We start from the raw sequence: 23044 nt of genomic DNA, 5'->3' as shown, positions 1-23044 counted from the left end.
TTACTTGATCTTTTATCTTTTAATAGAAAATTTAAAGTAATTTATGATATATCATAAAATTATTATAAAATTAGTCGAATATATTATTTTCAAATGTATTAGAGAATTTTATTATTGTTAACCCTTAAATAAGTAGATGGGGGGAGTACTTACAATTATAGAACACTCCAAACAAATACGTTTGTGTAGGATTTGTTATTGTTAACTTTCTTACAAATTTTATCTTTATATTTATTAATGTAGGTACATTTTTTAATAATATACATAGAGTTAAAATTTTACATTATTTATATCCTTGAAAGAGGAACATAAATATAATGAACTTTAAGACTTTTGGGCACTACTTTTTATTTTTCTTTTCCAGAGCAAAATTTTTAAGATAACTATGCATGAGGTGCAATGACCATCTACTTATTTAAGCCTGTAACGACATATTTAATGCAAATATAAAAATAATTGCACGACACAGCTAGCAAATGTTTTGCTAACGATTATAAACTTAAGTGAATGCTGATTTATCAATGTTACAAGATAGTATTCAATGTAAATGATACAAACATGAACCTTCCATTCATTTATCTCGCGAAATAATTTTGAGACACATTCACTGCAATACACAATCTCAATTAATGAAACTGTTCGCAACAGAAGTTAATTAAGAGAACTTCGTTCAAGAAGTGCACGATTCCGCGAATTCGTTCTTGTAGTTTTGCAGAAGGTAAGCAGTGTAAGATTAATCAAAGTAGTATGTACGTTGTGTATGTGTAATAGTACGATGTGTCTTACTAAATTCTGTACAAGACCTCGAAACTTTGTGGAAGACCAATAAATAAAAGATTGATGTTACTGTTGTCGAGAAGAAACGACAGCTAAAAAAGACCTTAACTTTATTATATACAATGTTTTATATGAGAATACTAAATCATATCATAATGTAATCACTTAAAGATAGATTGTCTTGTAGAAAATATAAAAAGCTAATAAACTTTTCATAGCCAAACTTCTATTTTCAACTAGCTCTCTATTTCCATTTAATCTATTTAGATTTATTAATAAATAACTATTTCCACACTCTTCGCGATAGTTGCTAAATCAAAGGCTGCCAAAACTAAATTAGATTGCTTTTCAGGAAAGTATGACTTTAAATTTACAAAAAAAAATAATTTTTTGACATCAATATTTAATAAAATAGTGCATCAAATTTTGATATAACAATTACAAATAGCTGACATGTTGACATTTTCACCTAAAAAAGTAATTTTAAACAATCTCTTATACGGCATATGTATTTTATGCATTTTTATTTATTTTAAAAATAAATAAATGTAATCGGATTACATGGAATGTTGCGAAAATGGAGCCTACTGGCTTTACATACATGTTATTTCTGTTTAACCAAAAGTTAAGCTATATTACAAAAACGCTTCATAATGGAAAATGATGCAAATGTAGGTTTAATAACGTCACTATTAATAAGATTAAAAACACCACTCATAAAAGTCAGAAAAAATATATTGTAACTTATGGAATTTATGATATAATTACATATAAATATATATAGCGATGTATCGCTATTTTAGCTAGATATTTAACTAATCCTTCAGAAATTACGTGTAAAATTTTACTGCAAAATTGTTAATACCTTTCAATTGCAAATATTACATGTGTACACAATGTATACATATGTAACTCTATATGTATATACAGCTACATATAAAACAAATTTTAAACACAAAATTAAAAACAAATATTTTTAATTAAAATTAAAAGCAAATACCTTTAAAAAAGTACTTAATAAAAATTGATATTACTGTATAAAAATTTTATATTCAAGTCCTATATTGCTGAAAGCATATTAATTTTCAACAGATGTCTGAATCACTCCGGCAATTAAAATCGTAAAAACATAGTTCTTGTTTTATTATTTTTGCTTAAAAGTAAAGACTATTTTTCAAGTTCATAATCACATACACATAAATAGGCTCAAGCAATAAAAGCATTAAAATATGTATTGTTTATAAAAATTTATGTGCCTATTAAAAATATAAAATTTAATTCTATACTCCTTTACTTATTATATTTTCTTCATTTTTAATGTCTTAATAACATTGAATCAAAATTTTACAAAATCTATCTAAAATTAATTCTAAAAAGTATACATATATATACATATATATAATATATACATAATATTTTATCTATTAGTCTAATCCATGTATAATTCAATCGCTTTCAACACGATCAATTTGAATCTAATTATTTTCAATCAAAATTTTAATATTTTCTTCAAAAAAAAAAAAGAAAAATTGCAGATTGTCAAAGCATATGTAGCCAAAAGGAATAACGACATAGTTTTGAAAATCTCACACTCATATGCACAAAATAATATAAACTTTCCACTTTGTACAGTCACAATTACAATTTATACCAACTATTATCTAAACTATTTCTCATCAACCTCATATGCACATTGTAAAACTTTAATGAAACATGTTGAATATCAGATATTATTCTCAAAATTTATGATTTAATAATAACTATCATAAAAATCACATTCTAACTTTTTCAACCACGCTTAATTTTAAAAGACTTTAAAAGTATTTAATTTGACATTTAACTATTGAAACGTTATTGCAGCATATATGAAAATTAAGCTGATAGATCATCGAAATTTTTTTGAAGTTCAACCACAAATTCTTTTCTTACTGAAAAGAAAAAATTTATTGAGCTCTTAACAAAATATGAATCGCCTATATATTTTACTATATATCTCCATTAGACTACCGAAGCTTTAATTACAGTTTTTCAGCATATTAACATCTTTATAATATAATGCCTGATTGAGCATCAAAATTATTAAAATTACTTGTCAATTTAATTCGCAAGTTTACTACAATAGTTTAATTGCGTTTATACAGTCCGGAAAAGAATTCGGCGCGCAGTTCAAAAGACTACAAATATGGTATATATGCAAGTACATATAGTATATTTAGTAATTCAAGATTGAATTATTTAAGCATTAAAGATCCAGCTTCGACCGTTATAGGCATTTTAATATTGATTGTATTCTCACATAAACGGTCTAAAATAATATTGTTATATATATATATATATATTTGATATTTGAAATTATAAATCATGATATTTTATGAAAATTTATGAATATATTCACAAGACAAGTAGAAAAAGATTCAGTAGTAGAAAAAGCTCCGCGACTGAAATTTGCATTTTTCGCACATTTATATTGCCTTGAAGATTATGCTTGTGAAAAGGCAGAAAATTCAAAGCGAAATGTGCAAATGCATAGTATAGCAATGTCTAACAGACGGCTTTGCGAATCCAACTATATAATGAGGCATAAACGCGTCGGACTTTACGCTCGACATTTCGCATTTGCAGTTATCAAGACATCGGAATTGGATCTAAGGTAACCAGATGTACGAACAAAAACGATAGAACGAAGGAGAGAATGAGCAATTTATCTTTCCAATTCGGTTGATCGAAATCAGAAGAGGATCTTTTTCTGATTACAAGAAGAGTGCCCTGATAGATTTAGCGCCAAGAAGTTCGCATACAGAACTATTGCTAAAGATTCTGTTCGCGGTCTTTGTTCTTGCTTTGATTCTACTACACTGATTGAGGATCACTCGAAACGCGCTTGCTGAGCGTCTCACAAATCCCATTGAAGGGGGAGAAGACTCATGCTCATTGTCTTTCTCTCTACAGGGACAAGAACAATCGTATGAAATTGTAAGAACGTCAGAACTTGATGAAGATGAAGAACACGTCATGGAACGCCGTGGTAATTTCTCCGGAAATGGCATACAATCCATCAAGAGCTCACAAAGCTATATTTAATTACATAAATATAGAATCGTTGCCATTTTTTTTTTATTTCAACCGATTATTAAAACATTTTCTTTTATCATTTGAAATGATAAATTAAATGATATGACAAACTCAGTGAAAGCTACACAGCGTTATACTTCGGAAAATGTACGATCTCATTAAGATGTTACGGAATAAGCTAATTATATACAGTTCTGCTACTGTTTAACAATTCATTATTAGATAACCCTTATTAAATCGTTTTTCTCTGATGAATTTCAATTGTAAGATTGAATTCTGTGAAAAATAAAAAAGCAAATGGTTTACAAAAATAAGACATCTATAATAACGTATCTATCCTAACATAAGAGCATATAGTAAAAATACGTTTTACGAATTAAATTGTAAAAGATATTTTTAAGATAATCATAAAATAAAAACATGCTCTATAATTAAATTAATCCCTAATTTAATAATAACAGCTTTTGTGCAATTATATATTTCAAAATATTTACTTATAATCTTTTATCAAAATTATTTTTCAGAATATATTGTATATCTACATGATTTATGCTGGTATTGTTAAAATGCATGCAAAATGTTCAGCTTAAATAAGCAACAGACATAATCCATAAAAGAGTAAATGTTTGCTTTTACAGAACACAAATGTGATAAATCTCACGCATTTCTACTATCTTTCTCATTACAAAATAATAAAAAGTAAATGCTAAATAAAGCATTAGAAATTCTTGCTTCCATCATCTTTAAAAGCCATTTTATGTTTATGGTTTAAATATCATCAAAATATGATAAGAGATTTAGAAACACGGCTATTACGGTATAAAAGACTACCTTGAGATCCAGCAACATATATCTACATTGGCAAGTATTCAACGAGAATATCGCCGTTCCTATTTTCTTCTATTTTCACACTTCTGAAAACAACGGCAATGTTACCGACTCTTGCTATGAGAATCCTCCGGGGTATTTACTTAACGTTCGATACTGAGATGCACCGTACTTATCACGTGGCACCAAAATGGAACGGTCAGGACAATGACAAAGGATACAGGTATTGCAAGTGAGGTCTTACTTGATGTGCACTCGCATTAAACTTACTTCTATTATTCGTATTCCTCTGTGGTTCTCGTTATACTGCAATAACAAGGGCTTTTTGTAAAGTAAACACTGATGTTGCGTCGAATCGTGTGTATAATGTGGAATGGCAAATACCAGGTTAGATTGTGTGGCATCGTAATCACAAAATTAAACGTAGCGTGAAAGAAAAGAGAAAAATAATTGCTCTAATCATAATTTTTATATATATTACATAATCCTAAAAATATTATTTTACATATTGTACTATTTTTATCATATTATTGTATTTAATGATCTCAATCCAATTTAATAAAAAAAACTATCATCATAGAATGATCCCAGATAGCACACGACATTAATAGAAACGTATATGAACATTCTAAAAATATTTGTATATTCTTAAAATGTTCTATGAACGTCTTTAGAAGTTTGGTGCTGTATGGGATATAATTAAAATATAATTTGTTAATACAATTAGATATATATTTGAAATTGTATTAAAAAATTATATATGTATATGCATGTAACATTTACTATCCAATTTTTAAGATATATAAAATTTCATGTAAAATTTCGCGCCAGTAATCTCATATTAAACATGGTACTTTGATGTCCACCATATCCAAAGTACGGTATCGTAAAAGTTCCCTATTATTTCCGACAATCGTAAAACGGTGCGTTAAACGTCGCGTAAAATGTGGATCTGAAGGAAACGGCGCACAATTCGCTGGAACTGTTCGTAGTTTGCGGTCGCGCATTGAAATACATTTTGGTTGGCCGCGACAGAAGGGCAATTTACGCAAACATCATCGTCGATCCGTAGACTGCCGAAAAAGATCGAAAAGCAACGTATTCGTATTCTTGTCGCGCAACACGACGGAAATCGTGACGCGAATAGATTTTTTCGCTTATTGAGACAAATGTTCGATTTTTCGAGTAGCGTTATATAGAACAACTGTTGTGTACCGTATACAAAGATCAAACGATTTTACATTGTACACAAGCGGCTTCAGCGTCGTTGCAAAAATTAGATTGCACATCTGTAGTACTATTGATTTGATACAGAACAAAGCTGATTTATTTTATAAACATAAAACGTAATGCACATGATGCAACAAAAGAAAGATTTTTCATACAATTTTTTTTAACTCTAGAACATATATATACCTATTTTTCTTTTAAATTAGATTACTGTAAAGATAAAAATAAGAGATGTTTTTTCTGTGCAAAATTTAAAAATAAATAAAGTAATTGATTTACTAAATCTTGTAATAATAAAAAAATATTATATATAGGTATGCAAACAAACATAAGAATTAAAGGATAAATATAAAAATGATAAAGTGTTCGATATATATCTAACTCGATAATATATTCTATAATTAACAAATAAAAGATTATTGTTGCTATTAAAAAGTTATTAATTCTAGAAATAACAATAAAATTAGATTATCCACTCAAAGTATTAAATGTTCACTGTGTGTATTAGGATAAATTTAATATATATTTACACGCTAGTTAAAATGTAAAAGCTCGAGTATGTATAGTACATATTAATTATTATCTAGTAAAAAATAAATATAGATCGCATATGAAACGTACAAATGCTCTTATGAAAAGCGTATTATTTCCAGCTAAAATCCGATTAAATATTATCAATACTCAGAGAAGAGAACTTTGTCATAATATAAAAGTATAATCTACTTCAAAATCAATTATTTCTTTTAACTTGTACGTCGTCAAGTAACGATGTTAAGTCAATTAAACGTTGATATTGAAAAGCGACAAATCGCATACGATACACATTTAATAAAAAAGTAAATCGTATTCGCTAAAATCACCGTCGGGACTCGGAGATCAAGATTTAACAAGTGTTGTAGATACTCATGACATTTTTTTAAATGTAACGTTCACGATAAAATATGTTATGTATTATTATAATGAACGTAGATTATAAAAATTTACGTATAATGTTATTATAAAATTTTACAGTAAAAAAACACTTAATTAAAATGTTGAACTCAATAAAATATAGCGAAATACCTAACGATTTATGATAACAATACTGTTATTTAACAGAACTATGCGATGTGTTTAAAATGTATGAATTTTTTATCATTCTTCCAGCGAAAGAATTCGAAATGGCATGTGGAGACTTCCATTCAATCTCGGAAGCGTATCGAGAATGTATTTATTGAAATGCATATATGAAGTGTTATAAAATACATCGTTTTTTTACGATATATTTTATTCTTATCGCGATCTCTCGTCGAAAAGTTCATATCCGGTTATTCATACAGGAAAATCAAAAGCTAACTTTTAATTGTTTTAAGCTCACGCCACGTGCCTGAATTATTCCAAGAAAAAAGAGGACAGGGATCCTATTAGAAGAAATTAAAGATTAAGAAATAATCTTTAATTCTTTCTAAAGAAATAATTCCTAAAATTAGAAAAAAATAAGGACAAAAAAGAAGGCAAAAAAGAATGAGAAAGTACCAAAATATATAAGGAAAAAAAATACATTTCTGCAAGCCTTCATGTATAAAATTGTAGAAAGTCCGGATAAACTTCGACACTCACATCTTTGAGCCTTTCGAAATTCAATGCGTATAGACGTTTGGATAAAATAAAAGAAATTCCCAAGAGATTCGGACTTTAACCTAATCCACTTTTGATTGTTTAGTAAGGGAAACTAGGACCGTTGTCCCAGTTTTTTATTAATGATTTTTTTTTTAATTGGATGCCTTTTGAAATATTATATACGTTATAAAATATGCCTTTAAGTATTTAAAAAAAATATTACTCTTGAATTCATCATCGTACAAATAAATTATTTAATTTTAAATGAAGCGTATTCTAGGTTGATTGTCACATGTTCTAGGATTGGCAGTAGCATATTCGTTATGGACAACATATAAAAAATACAATTTTTATTATTTTAATGTCAGTTCTATATTTTGGAAAATAATAGTAATTATAGTATACAAATAAAATAGTTATTTTAATCATAAAATATTTATTTTTGTACTATAATTTCTATATAAAAAATAAAGACATATATAACTATATCAAATATAATATATTTGTAAGTGTATTTCCTAAAGGTATATCGATCTAAAGATATTAAAATTGACTGATATATCACATATCTAACCCCTCTTATTTTGGTCAATCTACCTCTCATAACCATTTTTAGTAAAAGAGATCGTATTCACAAACTTTCTCAAGATAATTAATTGTAGCAAAAATTTTCTAAGATATGTCATTCTCTATGAATAGGAATATCGCGATTAATACAGTCAAAAAAAGAGATTTTTCTACCATGTACTGATTAAGTTATAAGCATTTAGACAATCAATTCTGTACAACAAGCCTCGGTCTCCCCTATAATATGGATATTTTCTAAGGAAATTAAAAAAAAATTTCTTAAGAATATTCATTGACTCTCTGACTTACATTAATTCACGACTCTATAATCTAAAGCTCTATAATCTAAATTTCAAAATAATTGGTTACTCGGTAAACGGCAGATCATTAGAAGAACGTTTTGATTTCCAGGTCGCTAAAGATTCTTTTAGAATTTTTCTCTTCTTTATCAACAAGAAACTTACATACTAAATTCCAGAAGCAAACTTCTCAAAAATTTATTCAAGAGTTCAAAGAGTTGATGGAAAAGTTCCCGAAGCAAAATCATTCTCTACAATTTTGAACTTCTACTAATCAAATTTGTTTCTTTCCTTGACAGGTGACGTGATAGACATTCTGACACTTATAAACTCGGCTATCAACTTCATCTTGTATTGCGCCATGAGTCGACAATTCCGCACAACCTTCAATCAATTGTTCTGCAAGCGATGGCGATTAATCGGCAGGTGGATGGCAGTGCCGCATCAACCGATGGAGAACAACGGGCATACCGGGACCAATCACACGGTGACCCAGGTCACTCAGGTCTAGCGTCGAAGAAATCGACGGACTTTTTGCTATCCGGTATAAAGAGCTCGCTGATTAGCTTCCTTTTAGAGACATGTATTGCAAGTCCACAAGAATAGAAAGAGGATATTTCCTCCGCGATTTTCCATCCTCCGACAAGTAAAGAGAGGTGAAATTTATTTGCTCGCTACTGCCATCGGTCTTAATTGCATCATCGTTGCGAACTTTACAACGCCCGAGGCGTCTTCGAACGCCGGCTTCACCATGCAGGACATGCGACATACCAGATGTGTAACAAATATTTTTTTAAGTTAGTTGGCAAGTCGTTATGTTTTTTAACACGTTTCTTTTCAATTTTGCATGTTACTTAGTTACATTACAACGCGTCCGACTGCCGTCGCGAATTGATGATACGCACAATTATACTTAAAATAAATATTGTGATAGGTATGCAAAATAGTTTATATATAAACTCTGTTAGAGTCTATCAGTAGTAATTTTATAATGCCATCAAACCTCCATATTTTAGATATGTTTATTTTAAAAATTATCAATTTTCCAGTAATAACAGTAATAGTAGATAGTTTTAAGCTTATTATGTGAATGGTGATAATTATTCAACAAACACAGTTTCTTATTCAGAGATTCATTATCAATTTTTATAACAAAGCGCGCAAAAATTAAAAAATTGTACATCATTCTCCTGCAACAAGACTCCTTCTTATTGTGATTCCATTACTTTCAAGTTTACATAAAACTATTATAGAATATAAAATTCTCTTAATCCGGATATTATATTCATGATATAAAAAAAAAAATATTTATTAAGCAGAGAATATTCTTTATATTATTTCCAATTTTTTTCTATTAATTCTGTTTTGCGCTTTAATATCTATTTATGTTGTGAAAATAATCCGTTTGTATTTTCGTTTATTGCATATTCTGATTAATTATATTAGAAACTTATATTGGTAATAATTATATTGATGTTATATACGCTAACAATATTCAATTTATTAGATTTTACATCATAATCAATATTCACAGTAATAAAAGAATTGAAAATATCATGTGCTATGCCAAATGAATTTTTAATAGCCTAATTGAAAAATAAGAAGTGCGCCTATTAAACTCAGTTTAAATTGTGCAAAATTTGCAAATAAAGATCATTATGATGCATCGCGCAAGTTGCAGTGCAGCACATAATTTTCTACAGGAAATAGAGAACATAACTAACTAACTTAACTATACGTCGTAAACAGTTAACCAAAGGCGTCATGCTTCTTCACAAATTTATCACAGTAGCGAAATGTTTAAATAGTTTAAATTCTCTAGTGTAAATTAGTTAGGTGCAACGTGATGGCATTTAAACATTTACCTATTTTGTGGAAATTTAAAAGATTTCTTTTTTCTGATAATACTTTTTAAACTTTCACGGGTATTATCTTCAAAGATACCAGAAGGTTTGCGGGTTGTCTCCGTATTTTTATTCATTGTTAATTTCTTTTTTTTTGTATAAGACACTTTTTTTAATTTTAATATTTGCGTAATATTGAAAACCATTCCATTTTTTATCTCGGCTTTTTTCCTTTATAATATATTTTTATTTCTTTGTAAAAATATGTTTTAATTATTGTAAAATGTTATTTCTCAAAATAATTTTTAATGAATTTCATACAAAAGTAATATTTATATACATATATTCTCTAATTTTAAAAAAAATTTTGCCGTTAAGTATTATTTATAAATGTCGCATATATACAAGTTAGAAAATATAGACACAAATTGATAAATATAAATAATAAATTAGATTTTCATGCAAATTAAAATAAAGGATTAAGAGCTCAAAAAGTACAATTAAATACGTTCTAATAACATATGGATTAACGTAAAAGTTGACATACTGTTTTTCCTCATTCACAAACCAGAATGACGACTTTATGATGGAATTATTCGAAAGCTGTACCGTGAAAACGAGCACAGTGATTAACATAATTAACAATGCAATATGAGATGTAGAATTTATGGTGCTCAAAGGACAGTCTGTTTTGTGATTCACATTTATGCAGTTGAATATTTAACAAATTTTCTTGATGTAACTTCTTTCTTTCGTTTAAGTTAAATGCAAATTACATTCACAATTTGCATTTTACCCTTAAAAAAAAACAAAAATATTTCACTCTGAAACACTATTTATACCTCTTTTTATGCGAAAAACTTTTTACAGGAGACCTCATTATAATTAAAATATTAATTTTCCAGTTACAATCGCGACACGGTACCATAACAATGCCATTTATTATTAATTATTACCTGTACCAGGAAGAGTAACATTATCGTAAATTGCATTTAGAATAAACAAATCTGTTACATACATCTTTAATATGCTTTTTGTTATTTGTTAATATGTATTTTCTAGAAACTCGATATATATTTCAAAGTATATTGCAATTTATCTTTATATTTAAATGTCAAAATGTTATATTTAACAAATATCTTATAAAGTTACCTTAATTTTTTTACTTTTTTATTCACGGCTTTAATAACGTTAAAAAACGCAATCACGGAAAATATCGCTCGTTTACATGTCCCTTTTTTGAAAGCACTCTTTTCTGTTTGAAAATGATTAATGCACATTTCGATTAAAAACTCTTGCCGGACAATAATAAACTATTTCGCAAAACGAAGCTTTCAGACCTCGACGCGTTATTAACATTCAAAATATAAACGTCCCGCGAACAAGGATATGAAAAAGAGTGACATCCGTTCCTGATTTCAGAAGCGCGCGACATACGCGCAATAATAATCGAATTGTCGCGTTTTCAATCTCGCGCTTGCGTTTATTGCACGTTCAACGTACTCGATACCCTTATCGATTGCGAGGGACCGCAAAAGGGAAACGGATTACGAAATAAAAATCCGTGAATTGCGTCACCGCAATAAATTACAGCTTCCTTAAATCACTCCGTCTGTCCGATAAAGCACTCTTAGACTAAATCGCAGCAATTATTGCGCGACACGGGAAATTGTCGCGATTAATCACCGCCTTCCATTTGTGGCAAAACTTTATCGACTTGTATAAAATCACTATGTAAGTCACGCAATCGCATAAAGTTTCCCCTGTTGAAGTTCAATTTTTGGTTGCGTTCACCCACAAGCGGGTTTAATACAAATTCGCGGTCACGAATTTTATTTTTGTGGACCCCTCGACAAAAAACATTCATTCTTTATAGTGCATTTATTTTCGACGAGCATTATCAAGATTCAAGAGATTGCTTACGCAATTATTCTATTCTTATACTTTTATTATTTTTTAATAATGCCTTATCACATATTCTATTATATTTTCTAATTTTTTAACACAATTCTATAATTTTTTAACACAACGTGAAAGAATATTCTCTATTCATAAAAGTACGTAAACTATGTAATTTATTTTTTAATTCGTACCAGCTTTTTTAATTTTTAAGAGGAAAAGAATTTATCTTTATAACATTAATAATCAAATATTTTTAATTAATACAGAACATCTAGATACTGAAGCTCAAACATTTAATACTTGTTTCTATTTTTAAAATTTATTGAATTGTTAACCTACTGCCATAAATCTGACAGAAATAGGAAAAAACATTTTTTTTAAGATTATGAAGAGATAGTTTTATACGAAAAATTATAATATAATAATATAAAACCCAAATTAAACAATGAATCAATAGTTTAGACTTCTAACAGGGAATTATGTACAATTTTTTAATTTTATTCACAAAATAATTTTTCATATAAAATACAAGCAATTTCTTTATTTCAGCGAAAATCTACTTGGACTAAGAAATGTATTACCATTCAGTAAAATGGAAGCAAATCTTCTTATGAGATAAGTAATGTCCTCGTTTAGTCGAAATGAATTATACGATAAGTATGATATCAAGCTAAACCCTCTTCATGTTGGCATTTGGCAATGGAACAGAAACATTATCCTATGCAATCTTGTCCTATTAGATAGCTTTTGGCGCTGCAAGTAATGTTTCCCTTTCGTGATAGAAATTCATTAGAAAAAAAGCAAATATGCTTGTCATACAAAAAGAGAAATCAATGCTGATATCGCCCTATGAATATGTTGCGTGTTGTTTGTAGCGGATAGCAAAATGTTCGTTGATTCCTTCGCGAAGGGAGTTGATAGAAAATAAAAATTAATACAATATCGCAGTTCGTCGATCGCGATACGTTAATTGATCTTCATACCTAAAATGTGTTGTAAATTATACGATACATTTTACATATTTGTTTAAAGAAACATGTTTCGTACTAAAAAAAAGTAACGTTAGCTTGGAAGCCAATTATTGAGATCAATTGGGAGATTCGTGTTTCTCGAAACCTTTTGACAACGTTAACAAAGGCAAACGTTCCCTGCCCACTTTGAAAGACCCCAATACTTCGTTTTGTGTACATAAATACAAAACGTGAAAATTCGAAGAAAATACGGGACAAAGTAAAATAAATAAGCGAAGATGACAAAGGACTGACATTGTGAAAAATATTCACGTGTGAGTCTTTCTATCTTAAGATAAAGCATGATAAAATATTTGTCAAATGTCTTGTCAAATTACCCAAGCTACCATCATAAATGTTATATAAACGCGAAAATTCCCTTTTACTCTATACTAACGTACATATGTAATTTTAATATTTTGTTTGATATAAGCCAATAAATCTTGTTAGTCTTTTATGAAGCATAATATCAATTTCGTCATTTTATTTCACTAATTATTTCATTGAATTGCGTTGTTATCTTTAATATTATGGTAATGGGACATGTATTTCGCTGTAAAATTAATGTAACTATAGGATATTTTTATTAGGTTATATAGGTAATAATTGTCTTTACCTGAAAATGCCAATTTCTATGTTACATCTAAAAATAACAATGTGGAAGTAATAAATAATTATTAATCCACTATTTATAAATTATATTTAAGATTAAAAATTTAAGCATTTTGAAAATGACGCGGCAGTAATTGGAAAGTAAGAATAAAGTCCATGTCAAATTACGCATTGGAGATTGAGGATTGCGAATTGGAAATTAGAATTCAACTAATTAGAACGAAACGGATTGAAATTAAACTTATCTAATTGAAATTCCATTGCCGAATTCTAATGCTTCAATCTCCAATATGTAGTCTGATACACACTTAACCGAAGATTAACATTTCGCCGAATATTCTTATACTTGTCCAACGACCATATAAAAAATAAATTGAAGAACTTATTAATTTTTAATATTCCCTGTAAAATTATAACATATCGAAATTTTAATAAAACTACATTGTTTTCAGGAAAATGACTTCCTTCACGTCAATCACATTGAAACGTCAAGTCGTATAAAACTGATTACAAATAATACAAAGTAACACAAGCGACAATAAAACTGTTCGGAAGGAATTCTTTCGTTACTTTTTATTATAAATATTATATTATATAATCTCTTCATGCATGATATATCAAGTGTGGATAGTATATACACATTATTTATACCCATAAAGTTTATGTTATCTCCCAATATGTTCAAATAGTTTTAAACTCCGGCAAATCTCGCTTTTATCGACTATTTATTTCCGATTGAGCTTACGAATGACGTTTAATTTTCATGTGACCTGATCATTTAAGCAACACCATTGTTATCGACCGTAATATTTAACTAACAAAGAAGTAAATTATCGGTACACGTGTCGCAATATCTCGTTATTTTATACCCGCATGCTGTAACAGCTGATACCTTGCGTGTATCAGTGCACTGTAAATCAAATTATTATTGATTTTACACAACAATAATACAAAAATTCAAGTACGATATACTTTGTGTCATTAACATTGAATTTTAGATGTGCCCCAAGTTGTCTACTTTTATTTCCATTTAAAAATTCTTTGACCAAGTTAAAGTTTCCGGTAAAGGAGGATTAATCTAATTGAACCATCTTTCGCCACAGCTTTTTAACATTTAGTCTCCAATATCATTCTAATCAATCCATAAATTAAAAATCTATTAAAATGGTTTATTTGGTATTAAGTAAAAAATAAGAAATTCTATCTATTTTTATCTCTAAAGTTTAATTCGTAAAAATTCCTTAAATTTTTACTTACAAGAAAAAAGATATTAGTCAGAATTTATATTTAAGTAAAGTAAACATGAGAGATAAAAGAATTGGTATAAATCTGTAAGAAAAAATATAAGAGTCGTGTATATGAATACAAATAATAATAAATATTATCAAAAAATCGAGCATGAATAATAATAAGCATCGACTTTTATATCGTTAACAAGTTAATATATCGAGAGTCATCATTTTAAAACAACCGCAATATCATCTATCAGTTTATCTTTTTTTTTATTTAAACTTTTGACAGATTAAAATTCGAAATCAGTAAATCAAAAGTCACAGGTTCCGTAATTGCTTCGTCGCAACTTGTTCCTTAAATATGCATTTAAACCAAAAAGAGTTGAAACTGATTTCGCAGAGTTTAACAGTGTTTAATTAGAAACTTTATACTTGAAAGTGGTCTGGGGGTAATTAAAAGTCTTAACGAATGCTTGATACCGGAAACGCAATTTGGATTAGCTACATCTCGATCCAGCTGCCGAACAAACCATATCTCGTAACAGCTGTGCAAGCTGTAATTATCTCATATCCTCATATGGGGAACAATATCAAAGTAAAGCACTATATATACAGACGTAGCAAATTCACAGTATACATTATGCGTATAACGCAGTGTCATTAAAATAAATAAATTTTTACATTAAAAATTTTATATCGCTAGAAAATATTTTATAGAATGTAAATGGAAAAAGTTTATTAAAAAACTTGTTGCCTGTTTATCAAATCAATCGCTAGAATTCTAAAAACTCAAGAGTTCTAACATATCTTATACGTAACACGTACATTATATGTATATGTAATCGTTTTATTATAAAATAAATGTTACGTATTAATATTGATAAAAGTCTGTACGAACAGTTAACTCTGTATAAATAATAATCAATTGACATTTTTTTACATAATTTGTACATTTACATGCAAAATATATGTCCATATAAATTATTATTGTATAGATAAATTGTGTACATTATAAATTATTGCAATAATTTCCAATTTTCTAGAACATTTTTTTTTAGTTTGTAATTTAAATAATAAAAAATATATACATATACATATATATTTTAAAGTAAGAGAAAATCATACGTATATACTTCATATATAATGAGGTATATTCATAATGAAGCTACTAGAATACGAAAAACACAGTAAAAAATTTTAACGTTTTAAAAATTGCAGCATAAAATATAAGTTACGGATGTTTAAACCTGAATATTCCACATGAATAGAAAATTTTTTTCCATTTTTGCGTAATTTGTAATTTATAATTTCATTAAACAATAATAAGATTAGAATTAACAATATTTATTTTATATAATTTCATTAAAATTATGTTACAGATTCAATCTTTTTCAATAAAATGTCAAATAAACTATAACGATAATCTAAACACGAAATACGATCCCATATATTAAATATTTTTAACAATTTTAGTAACCACGAACAAATAACTTCTTAAATCACAAATTCATGTATATGTATGCGGCTCTTGTTTATGGTAGCTTTATACAATAGCTTCGCTCTCTTGGTTAAAGGTTTGGTTTTTGATAACTTTATGCACATACCTTTATAATAGAAATCCTTTAGAAATCCTGAACGCTGATATTAAGATGCGCGGTGTTCCAAGCATCCACACTTGCTTTTGATCATGAATAGTCCATATCTGAAAACGATATTTTTCGTTTTAATATCTAAAAAAATATCGATAATATTCAAGTTATAAGTTACACAATTAAAATATCCTTTTCTTTCATAGTTTGAAGCCTTTTCCATTTACATAATTTACTTTATTTTCCTCGGGAAAAAATGAAGATTTCATTATATATGTGTGGATCAAATTAGATCAAATAAGATCAAATTGTATCTGATAAGATTTAGTTTTTAGATATAATCAGATCTTCAGAAATCTAACTTGGCCTCACATGATTGATATTATATCTATTAAAATCTAAATAGATAATCTGCGATATAAATAAAATACTATATTGAATATAAAGAAAGCATATTGTAGATTTACGAGAATATATTGATATATATGAATATTTAACTTTATACAATGAAACTAAATATAATAAATATTAGATCTACAGAGATATAATAATATCAAAGAAGATATAGGTATATATGTACAAGTGTAATCTGATAAAAATTGGCGTACATATCTACAGAGATCTACAGAGATATAATAATATCAAAATAGATCTACAATCTTGGCCAAAGGTATAAGGCAGTAAGGCACAATTGCAATTTTGTCGCATTTTACGAAAAGTTAAGTATCTTGACGAAAAAAAATCTCAGAGGTTTTCAACCACGCATTTTAAAGCTTAAAAATATATTATATCTACTGAGATAAATGTTTATATATTAGGATATAAATAGATCAAAGTATATCTACATCGATCTACTTTGATTAGGTCAAAATGAAGACCTCTTATGATCTTTTTTTAGATCTAATGAGATCTACATATATATAGTGAAATCTTCTTCATTTTTTTCCCGGGTCTGTTTACTTCTACATATATTTCGTTTTAGAACTTATTTAATGAGACATTTGATAATTAATAAACCGTGAAAAATATGCCCAATTTCAAATCCTGATTTAATTATCGCGGAATTTTCAGAGAAATTTTCAGGAATTTTTATGATAATGGAACATATTAAATCATGCAGGATTTATTATTCGCAGTTTATCGGATTCTATATAGTGCATTGGATATGAAATGTGACCAAACAAGGCAAATATCGACGCTAGCTTTACACACAAATGCACTTAGGTATTGTACATCGGCCATCGGATCGCCAATTATCCAGCCATATGCAGGAAGGGCAGGTGCACGAGATGCTGACAAACTCGACGTATCCCGATAAACTGCCGGAGGAAATGCACGCGCTTAGAGAAAGCTACTAACGACGCAAAAGGGATGAATACATCTGTTTGCTCATTATTTATAAATGTTAGTACGCTATCACTATCATGAAATAATTCATCATCAATAATCAAAAATGTTAGTCCCCATTCGCTATGCAATTCTCTATAGTAGAAAATCCATTGCCGCACTACCACCATTCAATTACAAACATTATCGAGAACAAAATGGAAAAAAAAGAGATAATCTCTTTATATATACCTAAAAAATGTCGATAACTGTAAAATCATCTGTGATGAAAAATTAAACTAATAAAATTCAAGATTAACAATGCCATGAAAAAATTGAAAACCATAAGAAATAACATTTAAATTATGAAAATTGTTGTAGTAGAAATGTTATTCATTATTAATTTTATGAAAAATTCTACAACATAGCTCCGAGTTATTTCCCTCGGGCATAAAATCATGTTCATTTGTATTTCACAATAATTCATGATTCCAGGAATCATTTGAATGAACGAATTTAAGTGCGCGTGACGTCTTTCGATACAACGAAAACGTGTTGCAAAATTCATACACTACCGCGTCCACTTAATTCTTAATATTTAGTGCATGCTCTTTTCCATCACGCTACACTTTCCGCAATTTTTTTACTAAGAAGAGATCTTCGTTACAATAATATTTCATAAAATCTCTAGCTTTTGTTATGCAAGGATATAAATTTCACAATCGCACATAAAGCAAAGAATAAACGAACGTTGGATAAACCGGCTTTGTTGTCAACGTTACGCTCTATATCCGTAATATCCATGAAAGTCAGTTTATTAGCATTATTAATTATGAAAGGATTCAAGTCAAATGAATATGGAATATATTATAGGAAACTGATAATACATCACATCTACGCTCTAAAGAATTCTAATAATAAAGGTTTTGATAAAAGACGATATTATTTTTTTTTACAAGGTTCTTAAAAGTCGACAAAAATTGTAAAAAAATATAAAATCCTTTTAAGATCTCTCTGATTGTATAAAATATCGTAAGAATACATAAAATTTTTTTTAAAGTTATATTTTAAAAATATTATAAAAATATATTGTAAAAAACACTGATTTCAAAAATATAATTTTATAATATCAAAAATATGTAATTTTTTTATCTACATATAATATACAATATTCACAAGATTGTGTAATCACATTTTTAAACATGTATTTACCAAAAATAATTTAATTCGCTCTAAATTTAATTTAATTCTTTGTGTAAAATAAATGTATTTATATTATTCATATAAATTCTATTTTTTTATCAGAAATCTATTTTTTTATCTTATCTAATTGCTTATCAAACAAATTTTATGTCAAACAAATTGTAAAACAATTATACATAACCTCATGTTTGCACGCTGTACTTACTATCGGTAAATTAGCAGGCTTATGTATCATATGATAATAATAGTCTACTTCTATGTTTCATAACAATGCTTTCTTGCGTCTCTTGTCACGCACGTGTAATGTGTTCTCGTCATTTTTATATTATTGTGTATAAATTCATCTACATAATATAAATCCTGACAATTACGTATAAGGCAGTCAATCTTTGTTAAATTGCGTTATAAGAAAAATCAATTTTAAAGACAAGGTATTGCAGTAAGTAAAGCACAGTAATAACGAACAATAACAAGTAACAGGAGATTAAAAACATCTTTACAGGATAACACTCAATATGAATGATTCCGACGATGACAGTTCCGATAGCAGCAATGATTTCGCCGGTATCACGCCAAAGGATGAACTGACAGCGAGTTTCTTTTCAGTAAAACCGGTGACAAAGCCTAACCTAGTAGACTCGAAGGACAATAGCGAGGATGAGAGCAGCGACGATGAGAATTTCGCGAGTGTGCCCGAGAACAATAGCATCGAACTGTTCTCGGAAGTGGTCAAGAATCTGGAAGCCTCACAGAGAGCTTCTGTCAATGATGAGGAGCCCAAACAGTATTTTTCCAAGTACGATAGTACACACGTCAAGAAAGAAGTCAAAACAGAAAAGAAGAAAAGTATATCTGACGAGATAAACGCTGTTTTGCTCCAAGGAGAAAGTGGAACACAAGCATTCCGCGAGGATGACGAAGACACGAATGACGACGAGAAACAAGAAGAAGTTGTTAAACGTCCTGAAGATTATACTATACCTAAAGAAGGTGTCCAAATAACTTTACCCGGTACGAGTATGATTTTCAAAAAGAAAAAAGCCAACAAAAAGGAATCAGATCTGGCTGCGCTTCTGCGAAAAAAATTAAAAGCTAATCAGATTATTGTAGAGAAAGCAGCTAGACTTTGTTGGTTGGCATATGGATTTCACTTAAATCATCAAGCGAATGAACCTGAGATAATGGCAACAGCAGTATCTCTCATATCAACAAAAAGTTATCCAAAAGATAACTTTAGTTTAGAATACCTGGAAAAATTTACAAAATGGTTTAAAAATATGTTTACAATACAATCTAGTGATGATCAAGTCATTATAAATAACGAGACGTTATTAAAAAGAACCGCGGAGAAGAAAATTTATAATTACAGGGAATTAGTAATATTATATGTAGCAATACTGAGAGGTATTGGCTTACATTGTCGTTTAGTAGTATCTCTCAATCCACCACTTGTAAAAGCTTATAATGAATTACTGCCTAAAACAAGCACAGTGAAAAAAGATAGTCAAATTAAAGACGAAACAAAAGCGAAACAGATATCCCCGAACGAAGATAAGAAAAATGTGAATTCAAAGGAAGATAAGAAAAATGTGAATTCAAAGGAAGAGAAGAAAAATGTGAATTCAAAGGAAGAGAAGAAAAATGTGAATTCAAAGGAAGAGAAGAAAAAAATGAATTCAAAGGAAACTAAGAAAAATGTAGATTCAAAAAAAGATCTCAAAAATAACAGTATAATTCAGAATAACGAAAGTGCACGAAGAAACGCTAATGAAGAAGCAAAAAAAAGGGCAGCAGAGATTCTTCGTTCAAAGTATTCATATACTAAGAAAAACAAAGACAAAGTAAATAGCAATATAGTCACACAAGATAATGCTTCTACATCTAAAAATATAGAAACAGCTTCCACAAGTTCAAGAAAAGTAGAGTCTGATCCATCTCCAAGGCGTTTAAGATCTAGTAAGCCACATGATGTTCTATCCACTTCAACCAAGCAACAAAATAAGATTATTTCAGAAGATAACCAATCTAAAACAAAAAGTTCCAAGAGACAGTCACGAAGTAATAGTTCGAGTTCCGAAGAAGAAGAAAAGCCGCCTAAAAAAGCAAAAAGGAAATATAGTGATAAAAATAAAACGGTCATTAAATCTAAAAGAAAGAATGAAAAACAGGATCAAGCATCGACAGATGAAGAAACGGAAAACAAATTGAAAAAGAGACAAGATGTATGGGCCGAAGTATATATGGAATCTAAAGCAAGCTGGATATGTGTAAATGTTATGGATGGAAATGTAGATTGTGTAGCTGAAATATACGTGAGTAATTTGAGAAAATAACAGATTTCTATAATTATACAAAAGTACTCTTAATTATTCTGTATACAAACAAAAGATTTTTATGAAGTTCATTGTATGACGTTTCAGAAAAAAGCAAGCAAGCCAGTATTATATGTGATAGCTTATAATTCGGAAAAATTAGTAAAAGATGTTACAAGACGTTACTGTCCACAATGGCTTTCTGTCACACGTAAACAGCGTATTGATGAGAAATGGTGGATTGAGACTTTAAGTTATTGGCAAGAAAGGGAGACGACCATGTCTAAACAAGAAGATGAATTACTATTGCAAAAGTAATCTCTCTTTTATTCATTTTTCTCTAATCATATATTTTTAATCCTATCCTACTTATTTGGGCATAACTATGATGTGAACGATATAAAAAAAGATCTGAAATATAACAAAGCACTATTGTTTTCATAGGGAATTGGAGCAACCATTGCCTAAAACCGTTGGCGAATGCAAAGGGCATCCATTATATGTTCTTGTCAGGCATTTACTCAAATACGAAGCCTTGTATCCACCAGATTGTGTACCATTAGGACATTTGAAAACAGGCGAAGCTATTTATTCACGGTATTGCGTATATACGCTATCCTCACGAGAAACGTGGCTAAAGAAAGCTCGAGTAGTTAAACCGAAGCAGGATCCTTACAAGATAGTTAAAGCACTTCCAAAATATGACAAGGTAAAATTGATAAGCATGATTTTCTCTCTCTCTCTCTCTCTCTCAGGATTCTTCAGAATTTAACTAAAAAAATCAATTTAGCTCCATTTTATAAAAATCATTAAACGAAATATGCGACAAAAATTTTTCAGCTTTCAGGTATGAGATTGAAAGATTCTGCATTGGAACTATTCGGAGAATGGCAAACTACAGACTACGTTCCCCCAGAAGCTAAAGATGGTATTGTACCTCGAAATGAATATGGAAACGTGGATTTATTTAAAAAATGTATGCTTCCAAAAGGCACAGTACACATAATCCGTAAGTAATATATCTTTCATATTAACAGCAGGATATCTCTTTTACATTTTATCATATTATTTTACATTGAGTAAAATGAATAGTAAAATTAATGTGGAAAATTTTATAAATATGTTAAAAGAATTTATATTTTATACAAAATGAAAGCACCGAATGTTGCAATGTATCTCTGATGCAAATTTAATGAATGAATCCTTGTAGTTCCAGGATTAAATCGTATCGCGCGGAAATTGAACATAGATTGCGCGACTGCTGTAGTGGGTTTCAATTTCGGTTGCATGGGTGCTGTACCAGCCATTGAGGGCTATGTTGTGTGCGCTGAATACGAAGACACATTACGAGAAGCTTGGGAAGCAGAACAAATTGAAGCGGCTAAACGAGCTGCTGAAAAGATTAAGAAAAAGGTTTACGCCAACTGGAGGAAACTTATTAGAGGTTTACTCATTAGGGAGAAACTACAGCAAAAATACAATTTTAGAGAAGAATCTAAAGAACCGTCAAACAAACGTCCAAAATCACAAAAGGATGCCGTAAAGAAATCCAAAGCACAATAGAATACAAAATTGTGTGATTAATTTATATACATATTAATTTAAAAATACATATTATGTTTAAAGAAACCAATGTATAAAA

The 23044-nt window shown here is 28.9% G+C and overlaps 2 protein-coding genes across 4 annotated transcripts; both read left to right on the top strand.

The window, feature by feature from the left end:
* The first annotated feature begins 4884 nt into the window (after positions 1-4884).
* Positions 4885-9141, top strand: LOC108720576 (uncharacterized). The gene is made up of 2 exons (XM_018444667.1): positions 4885-4900; positions 8672-9141. Exons 1-2 carry the CDS (start codon positions 4885-4887, stop codon positions 8881-8883), a joined length of 228 nt encoding a protein of 75 aa, XP_018300169.1. The 3' UTR covers positions 8884-9141.
* Positions 9142-17933: 8792 nt separating this feature from the next.
* Positions 17934-23044, top strand: Xpc (DNA repair protein complementing XP-C cells homolog). Of its 3 annotated transcripts, none has more exons than XM_018444671.1 (6): positions 17934-17965; positions 19593-21402; positions 21511-21716; positions 21847-22111; positions 22243-22411; positions 22613-23044. In XM_018444671.1, coding segments are annotated over exons 1-6 (2805 nt in total). In that variant the 5' UTR covers positions 17934-17963; the 3' UTR covers positions 22966-23044. The 3 variants fall into 3 exon arrangements, with proteins under 3 accessions (XP_018300173.1, XP_018300174.1, XP_018300175.1); XM_018444672.1 differs by lacking the exon at positions 17934-17965 and adding an exon at positions 19374-19521; XM_018444673.1 differs by lacking the exon at positions 17934-17965 and adding an exon at positions 19505-19529.

The sequence above is a fragment of the Mycetomoellerius zeteki genome, unplaced genomic scaffold (genome assembly GCF_001594055.1).
Source record: "Mycetomoellerius zeteki isolate Tzet28-1 unplaced genomic scaffold, Tzet1.0 scaffold153, whole genome shotgun sequence".
Lineage (NCBI taxonomy): Eukaryota > Metazoa > Arthropoda > Insecta > Hymenoptera > Formicidae > Mycetomoellerius > Mycetomoellerius zeteki.
Note: the sequence above shows the minus strand (reverse complement) of the source record. Positions and strands in the feature narration are given on the sequence as shown.